At 35.6% G+C, this 14,773-nt stretch overlaps 1 protein-coding gene across 13 annotated transcripts in view; it reads right to left on the bottom strand.

The window, feature by feature from the left end:
- The window catches only part of LOC118189641 (acyl-coenzyme A synthetase ACSM3, mitochondrial-like), a 129,571-nt gene that overhangs the window by 47,396 nt on the left and 67,402 nt on the right, over positions 1-14,773 (bottom strand). For 11 of the 13 annotated variants that reach the window (XR_015039494.1, XR_015039493.1, XR_015039492.1 and 8 more), the window contains 3 exons: positions 12,819-12,893; positions 11,168-11,248; positions 5,664-5,765 (listed from right to left, as the gene is read on the bottom strand). Coding sequence is in view for 10 of the 13 variants with exons in the window: in XM_085810883.1 (XP_085667009.1) it covers positions 5,664-5,765; positions 11,168-11,248; positions 12,819-12,893 (258 nt within the window). In the remaining 3 variants the exon portion in view is untranslated. The remainder of the gene's footprint in view (positions 1-5,663; positions 5,766-11,167; positions 11,249-12,818; positions 12,894-14,773) is intronic. The other 2 variants (XM_085810886.1, XM_085810881.1) reach the window with 1 other exon arrangement.

Raw genomic sequence — 14,773 nt, 5'->3', positions numbered from 1 at the left:
TCTCTCGGTCGCGGAATAGTTTCTTTGTGTTTGATTTAAAGTTCGGCTAAAAAATGCCACGGGCTGCTGATTTTGCGAAAGTACCGCTCCTACCGCATAATCCGAAGCATCAGCTGAAATTTCTAAATTCTCATCCTTTTCAGGAAATTTCAACACAGGGGCTTGCGTTAATGCTTGTTTTAATTTTTTGAAAGCACTATTGGCTTCGGCCGTCCACGAGAATCTTGCCTTTTTCCTTTTTAATTTTAATAATGGCTCAGCGATAGCTGCAAAATCTTTTATAAAGGACCTATAATATGAACAAAGTCCTAGAAAAGAAGAGAGCTTCTTTGCCGTGTTTGGAGTCGGATACTTTTGTACAACGATTATTTTTGATTCATCTGTCTCGATCCCTTTTTGAGATATTTTGTAACCTAAATATTTTAATTCAGGGGCTGCAAATTTGCACTTTTCGACATTAACTTTTAGACCGGCCTCATTTAATAAAGAAAACACCTGTCTTAAATCCTGTACATGTTGGTCGAGATTATCACTAGTAATAATGATATCGTCTAAATATATAAATGTGGACTTTCCAAGAACAGGTCTTAACACAATGTCCATGCATCGCTGAAATGTTGCCGGGGCCCCTGAAAGGCCAAACGGCATACGCAAAAATGCATAAGTGCCAGACTTGGTTATAAAAGCAGTTTTAGGCACGTCCTCAGGCCTCACCCCTATTTGAAAATAACCAGTCGTTGAGTCTAAAGTCGTCATAAATTTGGTTGATTTTATGTTCCTTAGAATTTCTTCTATAATCGGTAGCGGATATACCGGATATTTAGTTATGGAGTTTAATTTACGGTAATCAATAGCGAATCTCCATCTTTTTGGATGCGTCAAAGGATAGTCATTATTTTTCTTACATAAAACCACCGGGCTAGCATAACTACTTGAGATGGGCGTTATGATCTTTTTACGTAGCATATCCGTAATATGCCATTCTATAATTTTTTCCTTATTCTTATCATACCGGTATGGTTTTTGACGAACTGGCATTGCATCTCCGGTGTCAATACTATGGTTAGTAACCTGAGTAAATCCTGGAATATCACTAAATAACGAAGCAAATTCACTTACCACTTGTCGGATTCTTCCTTGCTCGTCATTAGGGAGGTGGTCAAGTCTTAACATCGGCGGTTCAGCGTTTTCTGTACGAACTGGTTTCATTGTCAGCTTAAGGGACGCTTCATTAAAATCCAGCGTAGCTTGTGCTTCTGAAAGAAAATCTATTCCTAAAATTAAATGTGCTTGCAGATTCTTTACTATAAAAAACATCACCTTTACTTGTTCGTCCTTGATAAGGATATACAAAGGTACTTTACCTACGCACTTACATTTTTCTCCTTGCGCCGCTAACACTGTCGTATTATCCGCATTATATATGCGGTATTTGCGAAAATACTTCCTAAAAAACTCTTCTGCCACACAGGAACACTGCGCGCCGGTATCCAGGAGTGCGGTGGCTGGGATATTATTCACCAAGACTTCAATCTTCGGAAAAGTCAAATTTTTCACCATTACTGTATTTAACTTGTAGGAAGAGGGGTTTTCGTGGCCTTCGGATTTCCGCACCCTCTCGTCAGCAGAAATCCGTTTTAGTTTAAATCATTTTTCCTTTCCGTGCTTTGCTTCTTTTTCCACTGGCTTTGAGACTTTTTTCCTGGGTCGCTATTGAACTGTCGACGTTCGCCGGCTGTTTTTGAATGCTCGGGTTTCCTTGCCCACTGATTCGCTTTTTCTCCGTAGCCGTGTGCTTGAGTTTGCTGTAGTCTTGGCGTACCAAATTGGTTTCGCTGTTGATATTGGCGTCTTCTTCCGACGTCCGCCGTTCTTCTACTTTCAAACTGGATTGCTAGCTCAAATAACTTTTCCAGTGTAGTCGGATTTCTTAATTCAATAAAGTCTTGCACTTGGGGCAGTAACCTCGGCAAAATCACTTGAATTATTTCAGGATCCGGACGGTTTCCATACAAGAGCTTGAAAACGTGAATTTTTCTTAAAATAAAGCTCGAGAGGTTTTCGATTCTTTGTTGATATATACTGAAAAGTTCCGTTTCTAATTTCGCACGATCCCTTACAACAGGGAAGGCTCTTAGTAGGGCAGTCTTGAAATTTTCGTAAGTATAGGTGGGACTTCCTGCTTGACCCAAGAGACTTCTGCCTATACATTTGAACCAGTTAAGCGCTTGGCCCCTCAAAGCGCTGGTAGCTAAGGTAACTTTTTGAAACTCGTGCACGGGGTAGAGCATGAAGTGGTCATCCAATTTTTCCAAAAAACTGGTTACCGGTGAGTTTCCATTAAATGATGCTTCTGGTTTCATCGAAGCGCACATGGTCTGGACGATGTAACCAAATCCTTCCAGGGCGGCAGCTGGCATTTCTGGATTCTGAGCCGTTTCTGCAGGCAGCACAGGTTCTTCTTGAAACTCGGCCATGGTTATTCTTCTTCGTTGGGCGCCACTATCAGGGTCAATGTTCCTTCTTACCTTTTTCGGGAACATACAAGGACCTGACTCGGAACAGAGAGCTTACTAAAGCTATGTTCACTAATTGTGGTAAGTAGACAGGATGCACATGAAGGGTATACAAAACCCTTTATTTTTCTCTATATACAATAACTTCCGTACTTCGGAATACACTGACCCGCCACTTGGGGTCTAACGTAAAAGTATAAAAATAAAACTAAACTCTAATTTAACTTTAAACTAATAAACGTGGAAGATTGGCCTTATATTAACAGGAAGCGTATGTAGTACAGAGACTGTGAACACTACAATACGTTTAAATTTATCAAGAGGATTAAAACCTCTGGCCTGGAAGGCAAACAGCAACTGCGTAACTTCTAAGGTAAGCGGCCTGCTTTGACTCAACTGCTTCCTCTCTCTCGCTTGGCAAAAAGCCACAACTTAAATACTTGGCGTTCGCCAGACAACTTTGCATAAAAACCTTAACGCGTATAATTCTAGCCGGAAGTAGAAAATAAGAAGTGATAGTAAAGATTCAAAATAAAAATAAACGTTAGTAAAACTTAAGATCCTTACAAAGTAACTAACTAAACGAGATTTTTACTGAAAATCTGAAGAGAGATATTGAATTTTCCCTCTGTTTAGAACTCCATTTAAAGTAACATGCAAAAACTTGAAAATCTCAAATGTTTAATTATTTCGCTTTAACGAAGGCAGTACATTTTTTTTATTTTTCAAAATGAAGCCAGCTAACATCATTCAAAAATCTTCCACCATTTTATTAAAAAAAGAAGAGTACAATTTTAGACTTTATAAATTCATCTCAACTCTTAAAAGCAGTTAGGTGTGGTCTTTTCTCAGCATAATTTTTGTCAGTTAGGTGTCTGAAACAGATAGCTAGAGATTCTAAGGAAGACCCAGATGTGTTGCGATTGCTGGAAGAAGACATGTTAATCGGCGACTTAATTATCGGGTGCAAATACAGTTAATGAACAGCATCCGTTAGCAAGAAAATATCTTCGATTTCACATGCACACGATTTTGATTTGAGGAAAGGGAATACAAATTACCGTAGAATTCCTTAACTAAGTTCACTAATTTAAATTTGCCTTAGGACGTCTATCCCCGGGCGCAGCATCCAGGAGGTGCAAAATTGAAGTTACGAAATTTTAAAATGAAACGTTTTCCATTCCACAGGAAAGGGGTGGAAATTCTTCAGTTGTCCCCGGCGCTGAAACCTGTAGCTACGCCTCTGGCTGCAGCTCACCGCCCTCTAATAAAAAGAATTTTGGTAGAATCTGCCCGCATTCTCTATCCTTTCCGCATTTTCTATCTCCTTACATTGTTCTGATTAAAATATTCTACCACAAACCATGGCTAGTTAAGTGTGAATGAGATTCAATTTCCCCCCCCCCAACACTTCCCAAATAAATAGCTTAATTTACAAGAAATATTCAATTAAATTAATAATTATAAAATATCGAGATGTGCCATGCTTACAACTGACGAGGTAACTGAGTGGTTTAAAATTCCCTTTCACTTACTTACGTGAACGAGCTTGATACTGATTTTATGAGTTTTTTAACCCCATCTTATTTTATTATAGGTGATAATTTAAATACTATTCCAGGCTTTCTTTCAGAAAATATCAATATCGCAGCATTCCAGACCCAACATGATAGTCGACGATACAGAGCTCATCATCAAAGATGGATCTTCCCCTTTAACCTGCCCAACTGGATGAAATATTGAAGCCCATTCTAATTATAATTAATTCGCATAATGACAGTAAAGACTAAAAATGGAAAATTTAGGGAATTTGCATCAAAACTTGTTCACTCTCACGCTAGAGATGGTCATTAATTTACGTTTATCTACCCTGCGATGGCAAACTTGATTAGCTTCTCCTTTACGTACGAATATGGTCACTTATGATGTAGCCGACCGTCGATAATTAATCAGTAATTTTAATTAGATTATGTCCCCTGCATGATGATGTGCTTTGTATAGGCATAGATGCAACGAGTATTAACTATTCGGCCCTTTTATATAAGTTTTCGAAACTAAAACTTGGTGTACGTCTTACGCCGACAGCGGTTGAAGGATTTATTATTCTTTTAAATATTTTATAAGGTATTTTCTCCCTACTTCCAGGATGCCTTTGTGGTGTAACGGTAGCATGCTCGGCGCGTATTCGAATTCGAGAGTCCAGGTTCGAGACCTGGAGAGGGCATTGCACATTTTTCACTTCTCCAGCATTAAAAATTAAAAAAAAAAAAAAAAAAAAAAAAAAAAAACCTAACGATTGTACAATTTTCATAAAGTTTAGTTATGGAAAGTAAGTCTGTATATTATGTAAGGGATTGCCATGTGAAGAGAAAATGTGTTATTGATCTAATAAAATAAATGCACAGTTATGACTTGCATAATTAAATTTTGGCTTTATTAAATAAGTTTATGAGCTTCCCCGTGATGTTAATTTTAGTATTTAATACTAATATCATCTCATTTTTTCCCCTACTAACTTTTTTTGACCATTTGAGGCTGAGCCATTTTGAACACCTCATTTTAAATATAAGACTTTGTGTTCCATACCTTTAATTTCTCAAGGGTTAAATCATAAGCTTATACCATTATCGTAACTGTTTAGCGAAAATTGTTTCAGAGGTTAAATTTAAATCTGCACGCGAAAATTCGACTGCAGTTTCCCTTTAGTAATTTTATAATTTTTATATTTTTCTAATATTTTTTGTATTAGAAAGTTAGGAATTATATTTCTATTATTTCGATTTAGAAGGAATCGAAATTCTCCTTTCTATTTATTCTACTTAGAAATTATATTTCTATTCTTTCTAATATTTTTTAAATCTTTTAAAACGTTAACAGTAAATATTTTGAGATTTCAAGACGGTATTCCAAAGCTTTCAGATAGAAAATTTCTTTTCCTTCCTTTCCTTTTTACTTTTTAAATTTCAACATAATTTCTTTTTAACTATACAGTAGATGGATGTAATTTTAGCTATTTTATTCACTATACGGTGTTTTAGAGTTAAAAATTTAATTCGCTATACTACTCTTTTATATTTATTTTTCACACTCTTCTATTTTATTACAATCAAAGGACAAAACATAAATATTGTTATGAATCATACAAACCCTATAACCACTGAAGAGTCCAAATATTCCTTCCTTCTTTCTTACCAAAGCTATTTCTCCATTTAAACCTGCACCAAGCTCATTCTCATTCTCGTCCAATATCTAAGAAAATTTTGAAAAGAAGCCATTTATTCCGAATAATAGAAAATAGGATTTGTACATGAAATTCATTTTATTAAGATTCAGTTAGCGCTTAAAATATATCGTGATTTTTCGAACACCCACGGTTTTCCCCCTCGTAAATTTAAATTTTCTTCAGACTCTGGTTACCAGTTCTTATTTGCCTTGAATAAGGAAATTCTTGAGTAAGTTTATACTGAAAAAATATTAAACCTTCAAAGACAAAACCAAGAACATAGCATACTTCGTGATGGATTTAAATTCCATATGTATTTATTCTGTTTTGTTCACGCATATGAGAAATGAAATGAAGCTCTGGTAAAGACTTTAATTATTGTATCTACTCAGATTTTTGCCTTATTTCGAAACAATTTACATAATTCAAAATTTGCAAATACTTCAAAATGGCCTTCCTTTTATTTAAAAATGCAGTAGACCTTAAACAATCAGAAAAGGGCATATAGTAATGAGTAAGAAACCTTGAAAATAAAGTAAACTTGGCTGACGCTTATCATTATATAGGAAGAAATTTTATTCTGCAGGGAAAAAAGGTTAAATGCCGGAAATGTTTTGAAGCTTGGGATTTACACTAAAAATATTGGGATTGAAAATTTACATTTCGTGCAGAAACCAGAATGTCAAGAACTATGTGAGCCCGAAACGAAACAATAACATAAATAACAGTTAGTAAAATGTTACTTGTGTTATATACGCTTTAATTCAGATTTGCATTTATAAACCAAATTCTGACAATATACACAACACCATTATTTGCGATTAAGATTGCCCTTTAATTGATCAGTGTTTATAAGTTATATTGTATATACAAAGGTATTATTCGTTAAAATTACTTCTAAAATATTTTTATTAGAGTTCAAAAATGTTTGTCAGCACTGACATGCAACAAAAGACAAGTTTATGTAACTTGAGAATTGGCATTTTCTAGTATTCAACAAGTCCAGTAAAACTTAGACTAATTCTAAGTTCAGAATTCTGAATGGAATCCGGAACAAATTACTCTGAAGAGTATTTAATGAAATCCTAACAGAAAGTAGTATAAAATTATTAAAAGTATAAAAAAAACTAAAAGATGTAATAGAAATCAAAAATTGATGAAGAAATTCCAAAACTCTAAGATTTATCCGCAATCGCAGAAAAATCTGGCATTCACGAAATCTTAGAAAATGTCTTAAAATTAGAGGAAATAATGGCAGAAATTCAAGCCGAAATAATTTTCTACCCGGCTTAACAATTCTTATCAAGGATGCCTTTTTTCGATGTCTAATTAAAATGCCTCGCAGTTCACACAATTCAAGAAATTAAAATTGTGTAAGTGAATAATCACGTCAACTGCAATGAGTGTAGGGGCGCTGGTGCGCTAGTGGGGCGACTCCATTGCAATAACTGCTACTGGTTGCGTTTAGTTTAGTTTGTGTTTAAACTGAATATTAAACTAAAAACACATTTACCACAAATATGCGAGAAGCACTATTAACAATATAATAAGGACAACTGAGAATTAACATTGAATGCATAGATGTGGTTACTTATATGGTAAATTATTGTGCTTATTTCGTGAGGATCTTCCTAGCAGCAAGATCCTCACGTAATGGGGAGCAGCAAATTTCCCTCTAGTCGAGAGTTTCAGAGCATTCTGGGTACTTGCTTTATCTGGAACATTTTGTAGGTTGAATTAATCAAGTCCTTTTTAGTTTTAGATTGTGTTTCACGTTGTCAGATTCGTTATAGTCGAGGAGGTATCAGGGAGCTACACGATCACTGGCCGGTCCGCTTCCTGAATTTGAGAAGCTTTGATGACAAATTCACTGGAGCTCGCTAAAATCCCCTATCACTTGCCGTGAAGTAATGGCCCTTATAATATCAAGTGACGGCAATAAGGAGCAAGTTATTGCTCTCACACCTCATAACGGCTCGATGATTGCGACTTGCCAAGGCACCACACTCATGAATTTCATATCTTCGTGTCGTCTACCGTGAGTGTAAGAATACGCCGGTGTTTGAGAATAAGGTGAGGTAAATGTCAATATGTTCTCAAAAGGTCGCTGGAAGATGTATTTTTGCCCCTAACAACGAGACAGAAAACAAAAGATCAGATTGCCATCTGTAATAGCTTCATTTGTCTAGAGCATCAGAAAAAGTTTGCCCAAATTGTGTCTCAATTAAAATAAGAAATAAAGAACAGAAATAATTCTATTTTTAAAATTGTGTTTTCAGTTTTATACCTGTTTATTTCGAATAAAAAAATTCAAAAACAATTATTTTGAATTTTTTGTTTTAGGGTACTGCTATATCCCAGAGTAGCATTTATGGTCAAGAAAGTAAGTGTGGCATTCCAGGGTTAATCTGACGTCTAGTCTAACTTTCTAAATTACTAGGCGAATTTCCGATCCATCTTTATCATCCAGTACTAGAACACTAAGTTAATGCAACAATGTAAAACAAGTAAGGATTTATTTCAACTTCTATTCGAAGGTACAAAACTAGGAGAATTAAACAAAATTTGCATCCAGGCCCACCAGTGGCCGAGCGGTAAAGTCGCCGAACACTGGTAGTTCCGTCCGAGGTTCGAATCCCGCGAACGGGCTGGCTGCATGGGCGTTTTCGTGGTTTTCCCCATGTGTAACGTGTATACGAGCCAGTTTCCCTTAGAAAGTCCTCCACCAAGGCATCCCTCCCCTTAGGCAGATAGCCCTCGAAGCTTTGCCATAATCACGCACACACACACGAAATTTACTTCAGCTAGTTTCTGCTGCACAGAAGCAATGATTCCAAGTCTGTACAGAGTGTGATAAGGTCGCATAAATCTACGACGAATGATTTTAAATTGCAAATTCAGAGTGCAATATACGTGATGAAATCACGGGACTAAATATAATTATTTAATTGTTATTAAAATAATATTAAGTTTAAAAAATAGTTGTTATTAAAAGAATATTAAATTGCTGGCACTGTTTAAAACGCAGGCTCGAGAGCCACGTATGGCTCTCACACGATTGATGTATAGAATTTGATTTAAAAAAAAAGATAAGCTTTTCTCTGGTCGATTTGTATGTCGCTGTTTTTTTTTTTTGCGTTCAATAAAATTTTTTTATGCTGTGTTTTGTTTTCAACCTGATGTCACAACCCAGGGTTTGCATAGCGGTTTCGGCCACTACACCACAAGAGCAAATTCTAGATTTAAATCCCAGCAACTTGGCTGTGCTTCTTCAAGAATATTAAACGTAACTTGCAATGAGAGGAAAAAAAAACTCACCGGCTGATATTACTATCAGTGGTAACGACAGAAAATTACAGAGGAGCCTCACCAAGGCAGGGCTGGCGTTGTCAAACTTTTCTCTCAAATTTATTTCTCGCTCCTGTTTAAAACTTATTTTATTTACGTATTCAAGTTGAGCAGACGAAGCAGTAAAATTGCAAGACAGATTTTAATGTAACAAAAAATGGAAATAAACCTTACAACTATTATAAAAGATAATCACTAAACCCTTTATGATAATAATAATTGTCCGAAGATTTAACTGGGCAGATCAACACAGCTTCGGGCTTTATTGTTCCAGAGCCGCCTGACACCTACTTCCTTATTGGTGTAAGGGTAGACTAAAATATCTCATTTTTCTAGATCTTAGTATTTCTATACGTAAATAGTTTTCAATCGGTTAAGTGTATATTGTCAATAATTATTATGTTTTAATCTTTGAAAAAGTGTTTAGTTATACAGTTAAAGGTTGGATTTTAGAGAGTCTTAAAACTGACAGTTCTATTTCAAGGCTTGACGGTAATCGAGGCCTCAGGAAGACTTGAGAGATATAAATAAAGTATCAGTTTAAATTTTTTAAAATCATATGATGATTAAAGCTACAAAGGTTTCTTTTAATAAATGTCCTAGTATTGAAAAATAATGCACTCTTAGACGGAAAAAAAAAAAAAAAAAAAGACGCACCAAGGAGTTCACCGAATGGAACAAAAGTCGGTAGAAGTGATGTACATGTACAGAAAAACAAATGATTACAGTTTGAGAAAAGTTGGATGACTTATTGAAGTGATAGAACTTCACAAAGCGAAAACGTTAGTAACGCGTTTTGTCCACCTCTGGCCCTTATGCAAACAGTTATTCAGCTTGGCATCGACTGATAGAAGCTGCGGATGTCCTGAGGGATATCGTGCTAAATTCTGTCCAACTGGCGCGTTAGATCGTCAACATCCCGAGCTGGTTGGAGGGCCCTGTCCATAATGCTCCAAACGATCTCAATAGGAGAGAGATCCGGCAACCTTGCTGGCCAAGGTAATCTTCGGCAAGCACTAAGGCAAGCAGTAGAAACATGTGCAGTGTGGGGGCGGGCATTATCTTGCTGAAATGTAAACCTAGGGTGGCGTGACATGAAGGGCAACACAACGGGCCTTAGAACTTCGTCGACGTACCGCTGTGCTGTAAGGTTACGATGGATGATAGCCAAAGGGGTCCTACTATGAAATGAAATGGCACCCCAGACCATCACTACTGGTTGTCGGCTTGTCTGCCGGAAGGCAGTCAGGCTGGTATCACACCGCTGTCCGGGGCGTCTCCAGACTCGCCTTCGCTAGTCATCGGGGCTCAGTTCAAAGAGAGACTCATCACTGAAGAATATTCTACATCAGTCAGTGACATTCCAGTGCGAATGAGCTCGACACCACTGCAAACGGGCTTGACGTTGTACAGATGTCAATGGTAGTCGGCGCAAGTGGCGCCGTGGCCTCAGCCCCCTTTTCTGTGAGCCGTCTATGAATGGTCCTTGCGGTCACTAAAGCACTACTTGCACGTACAATCGATGATAATGATGCACCTGGAGCTGTGAGTGCCTCTCTGACGATTGCTCGGTCTTCACGTTCTGTCGTTTCTCTAGGCCTACCGCTTCCTTCTTGACGCTGTGTGCGGCCGTGGTTCACCTATTCCTGCCAACATCATCTAATAGTGGCTCGCTCCTTCTCAAATGTCGAGCTATTCGCCGATAAGACCAACCGGCTTCTTTGGGCCCACTACACGACCTATCTCAAAATCTGACATCTGCGCATATCGTTCGCGCCTGTATGCGAGGCATAGTTATTGTCTACCAGAGTATACGGAATGAAATTCGTGAAGAATTTATGACCTGGAATCATAATTTCTTCTCTTAAATATCCTGCCAGTTGCGCAGATCAGAAGTGCTGTTGCGACAACCGTTCATTCATTGGCAGCCAAAATATAAAATTTTGTATTTTCCGTCGAAACCTGTATGCATATCAATTTGTGTTCAATTTGCTTTATATCATCTTTTGAGTTTTTTTTTTTTTTTTTTTTTTGTCTGAGTGTATTATTGAGTTAAAAAAGAAAGAATATTATTTCTTACCACAACATCTATGCCGGGTACTGGTTTGCCTATTGATCCTGGTTTATAATCCAAGCATTTAAACATCCCAATTAATAAAATCTGCAAATATATAAATGAAATTCATATTGTATGGGCCCAGAAGTCCGTTTAGAAAGCAAAAAGTTTTAAATATATTATTTAAAATGTGTAAAATACAGATTACTTAGCCCTATATCATATATAGATTCAAACATCAGATTCGTGTGTGAGAAGTTTCTTCTTAGAAGTTGAATTGGTGTAAAATATACTTTTACAATAATGAGATAGGAGAAAACTTAGTAGATATACTTCAAGTGAGAATTCATTGATACTCTCTTATACTATTACTCATCCTAGAAATAGAAACATCACTGAAACTTTTCAGTAAATGTTATTTTCTCTGAAAATATTGAACAAATACTATATAAAACAAGGTTAACTTCCATGGCGTTAACAAACCATGGGCGTATGTAACAGTAATCATATTATTAAAATTTAATATCATGTATATTTTATTAGATACTCTTATAATAAAACTCGCAAACATATGATATATAAAATAAAATTTTTCTGATCAATAACTTGATGTGTTCTAAATTTACTTTAAAGGAATAAATTAGCTTTTCCCTTTATATTAACATATATGAATTCAGATTAATTTTAATACAATTTCATTTGACACAGACTTTAAATTCTAAATATTTAATGAATATAATAAGCATAATCCTTACAGTTCTTAGAAAATAACCATTTGATTTAACCTAACCTTTTTCTTAACTCCTTCTTAACAGGCCTTGGCTCAATGGCCTTCGGTTTAACCGGCCACTCAACTGAAGAAGTGACTTCCGCTGTATCTAAGGGTACCAAGTAATAAAAGTACCATGTCATAAAGGTGCCAGTATCTTTATCTAAGTCGACTATAGCTTTTCATGTGCGTGATTTAATTTGAAAAGATTATATCTGCAAGGTTGTAGAGTCTTTTTGAATGAACTTATGTCTGTATACTGAAGTAGCAGGAAACTACAGAGGAGAAGGGTTAAAGTACCTTTTATCAATTCTTAAAATTTACAATACGTCAAATCGACGCTAACAAACTTCGCCTCTACTTGGGCGGTAATTGACAGTCAGATAATTAAAAATAAATTTGAAATATTAAAAAGTGATAAAACTAGCCTACAGGGCTCGGCGAGATCCCGTAACTTAAACTCCCTTCTAAGCTAGTGGCAGCAAAGCAATGCAATTAAGCCATTTGAACCAGCAATAAGCAAACGTACCTGCGGCAGAGACGGCAGCTAAAGCCTCTTTCTCTCTTTCCCCTACCGAAAATCGGCTTTTAACTACTTCCTTCAAAATAGAAAATTTGCTTTCGTTCACGCGCGCTACAACAGTTAACTATTCTGGCACTGACAATTAGGGGAATGAAGGCTTATAGGAAAGTTTCAAATAAAACTTTAAACTATTAATTAAAATAAATATAAATCTCTACAAGGTCATTAAATGAATATGAAATTCCACTTGCCTGTGCTTAAAATTCACAGTTTGAAAACGTCGTTAGAAATTAGTAATGACTAGAAATTAACAAGGTATGTTTGGATCTGCATATTATAAGCAAATAATATTAAAAAAAAAAAAACAATCAGTGTGCACTTACTGTTTCTGTTTGCCCATAACCCTCGTATATCTTCAAATTAGTGGCTCGTTCCCACAGTCGGATGATTTCAGGATTCTGCAAAAACGTCTGGGTTATATTTTTATAATATTTTCATTAATAATAATTTCATCAATACTTTAATTTTAATAGATAAATGCATAAAATTAGTTTTAGTTAACGTATTAGGTTCTATGTTAATTAAACCAGTTATCTCATTACAGTAATCGTTCGACTTACATGATACGCGACATATAAATTCTCAGTTACGTTAAGTGAGCAAAAGCTGGAACATTGGAACTGATAGCTGCTAATTATAAATATAGGCTCCTTTAACAATTCCTCTTTTTCCTTGTCTGTATTTCTTGTGTCCAAATAATATTCGTGTAGTTAAATCACTTGTTTATTACTGTCAGTTTTGCTCGTTATTTACCTCTAAAATGTATTAGAAACACATAAGAAATTTGCGAATTTGAAAATCAAATCTAATTAAGCTTTGGTACGCCACAGATGGCATTAAAATAGGAAGGAACATAAGAGATAAATTAATAGTTTTCAATATCATGTGTCATCTATGAAGACATTAATTTAATTACTAAATCCCGACGTCGTATGTTGATAAACTGTAATACAGTTTCATGTTACTGGAATATCTAAGGTTAATAATTTCGTTAAGTTTATTTGCGACCCGAGGTGAACCAGTGCCGGGTCACGACCTGGCATTCGGTTTAGAATAAAAGGTCATCTACGATGCGAAAAAGCATGTGAGAACATTATCTACTCTAGGCGTATTTAAGTTATGCGACTACCAACAACGTCAAGATGACAAATCAGATCACCTCGACTATCCTCAGCCTTCAGCATCGAGAGGTGTAAGAGTTTTACTAGAAAACAGCATTTTCTGCACAATCATCCGGCCCCACTGCAAACTCTTCCACTACAGAGCTAAATTAGCTGTCACAAGACTTTTTCTTCTATTTAGGAAACGCTATTTCTGTTTGTTTTTATATTCTTTTATAATTTTTTTAAAACTCTTCTATTTTATATCGAAGATACATGATGCAATATTTATAAAAAACTGCGTAAATATATTGTATATACAAACATATATTTATAATGGGATCATTTAGAAATAGCTGTAATGTATTGGAATGTATTACAGTGTTTTGGGTTAATAACTTGGGGAGGTTTTACTGAATAGATAAAAGCATGACTCTTAAAGAAAGACTTGACTGTAAATTAAACACGTAATTTTATTTCTCGGTAACTAATTCTTAGGACACATTTTTATATTTGCACATCATCATAATGGGTGCGCTATACATCTCACAGTTTTATATAGCTTATTATATCTTTAGCTGATGGCCAGCTAAGAGATGAACAGCACATCTTCGCAAGACCAGAGGCAAAGCGACAAAGAGAAGAATGTAAATACGCATTCACGAAAATAGTTAAAATGTTTTTTAATCTGATTGGTGTAAAAATATCCGCAAAGCTACGCTTACATAGTATGGTATGATGTAGATTAACTTGGGAAGACGCATCCTAGAAAAATTAATAAAAACGATATTTTCTTTTAGAATAGAAATATTACAAATTAAAATAAAGAATTATTGGAATATTTTTAATTCAAATTATGATTTTGTGTCATATTTTATATCTTACATATTCCTCCGCCCTCCTTTCAAAGAGAAAAAGAGTTGGCGACAGGAAAGTCTTTTTAGAAAAAAGCGTTAGAGAATTTGCAAAAGGGGCGAAATATAATTTACAAAAATCTATACGAGAGATCATTACAAGAATCGGAGAAAAAATATATGGTTTAAAAGTAACAATTAATGTATTAAGCACATGTCATTTTCGCAAGGTATTGAACTAACAGTATTAAAATTAAAATAATTACAAAATATGTTTTGTATATACACAGAATTTGAAGGCAAACGTCTCTTTCGCCAGTCTGA

The sequence above is a fragment of the Stegodyphus dumicola genome, chromosome 2 (genome assembly GCF_044657685.1).
Source record: "Stegodyphus dumicola isolate Sdum_Otavi_A_Nest chromosome 2, ASM4465768v1".
In the NCBI taxonomy this organism is placed as follows: Eukaryota; Metazoa; Arthropoda; class Arachnida; order Araneae; family Eresidae; genus Stegodyphus; species Stegodyphus dumicola.
The sequence above is the reverse complement of the archived record's forward strand: the minus strand, read 5'-3'. Positions and strand labels throughout refer to the sequence as shown.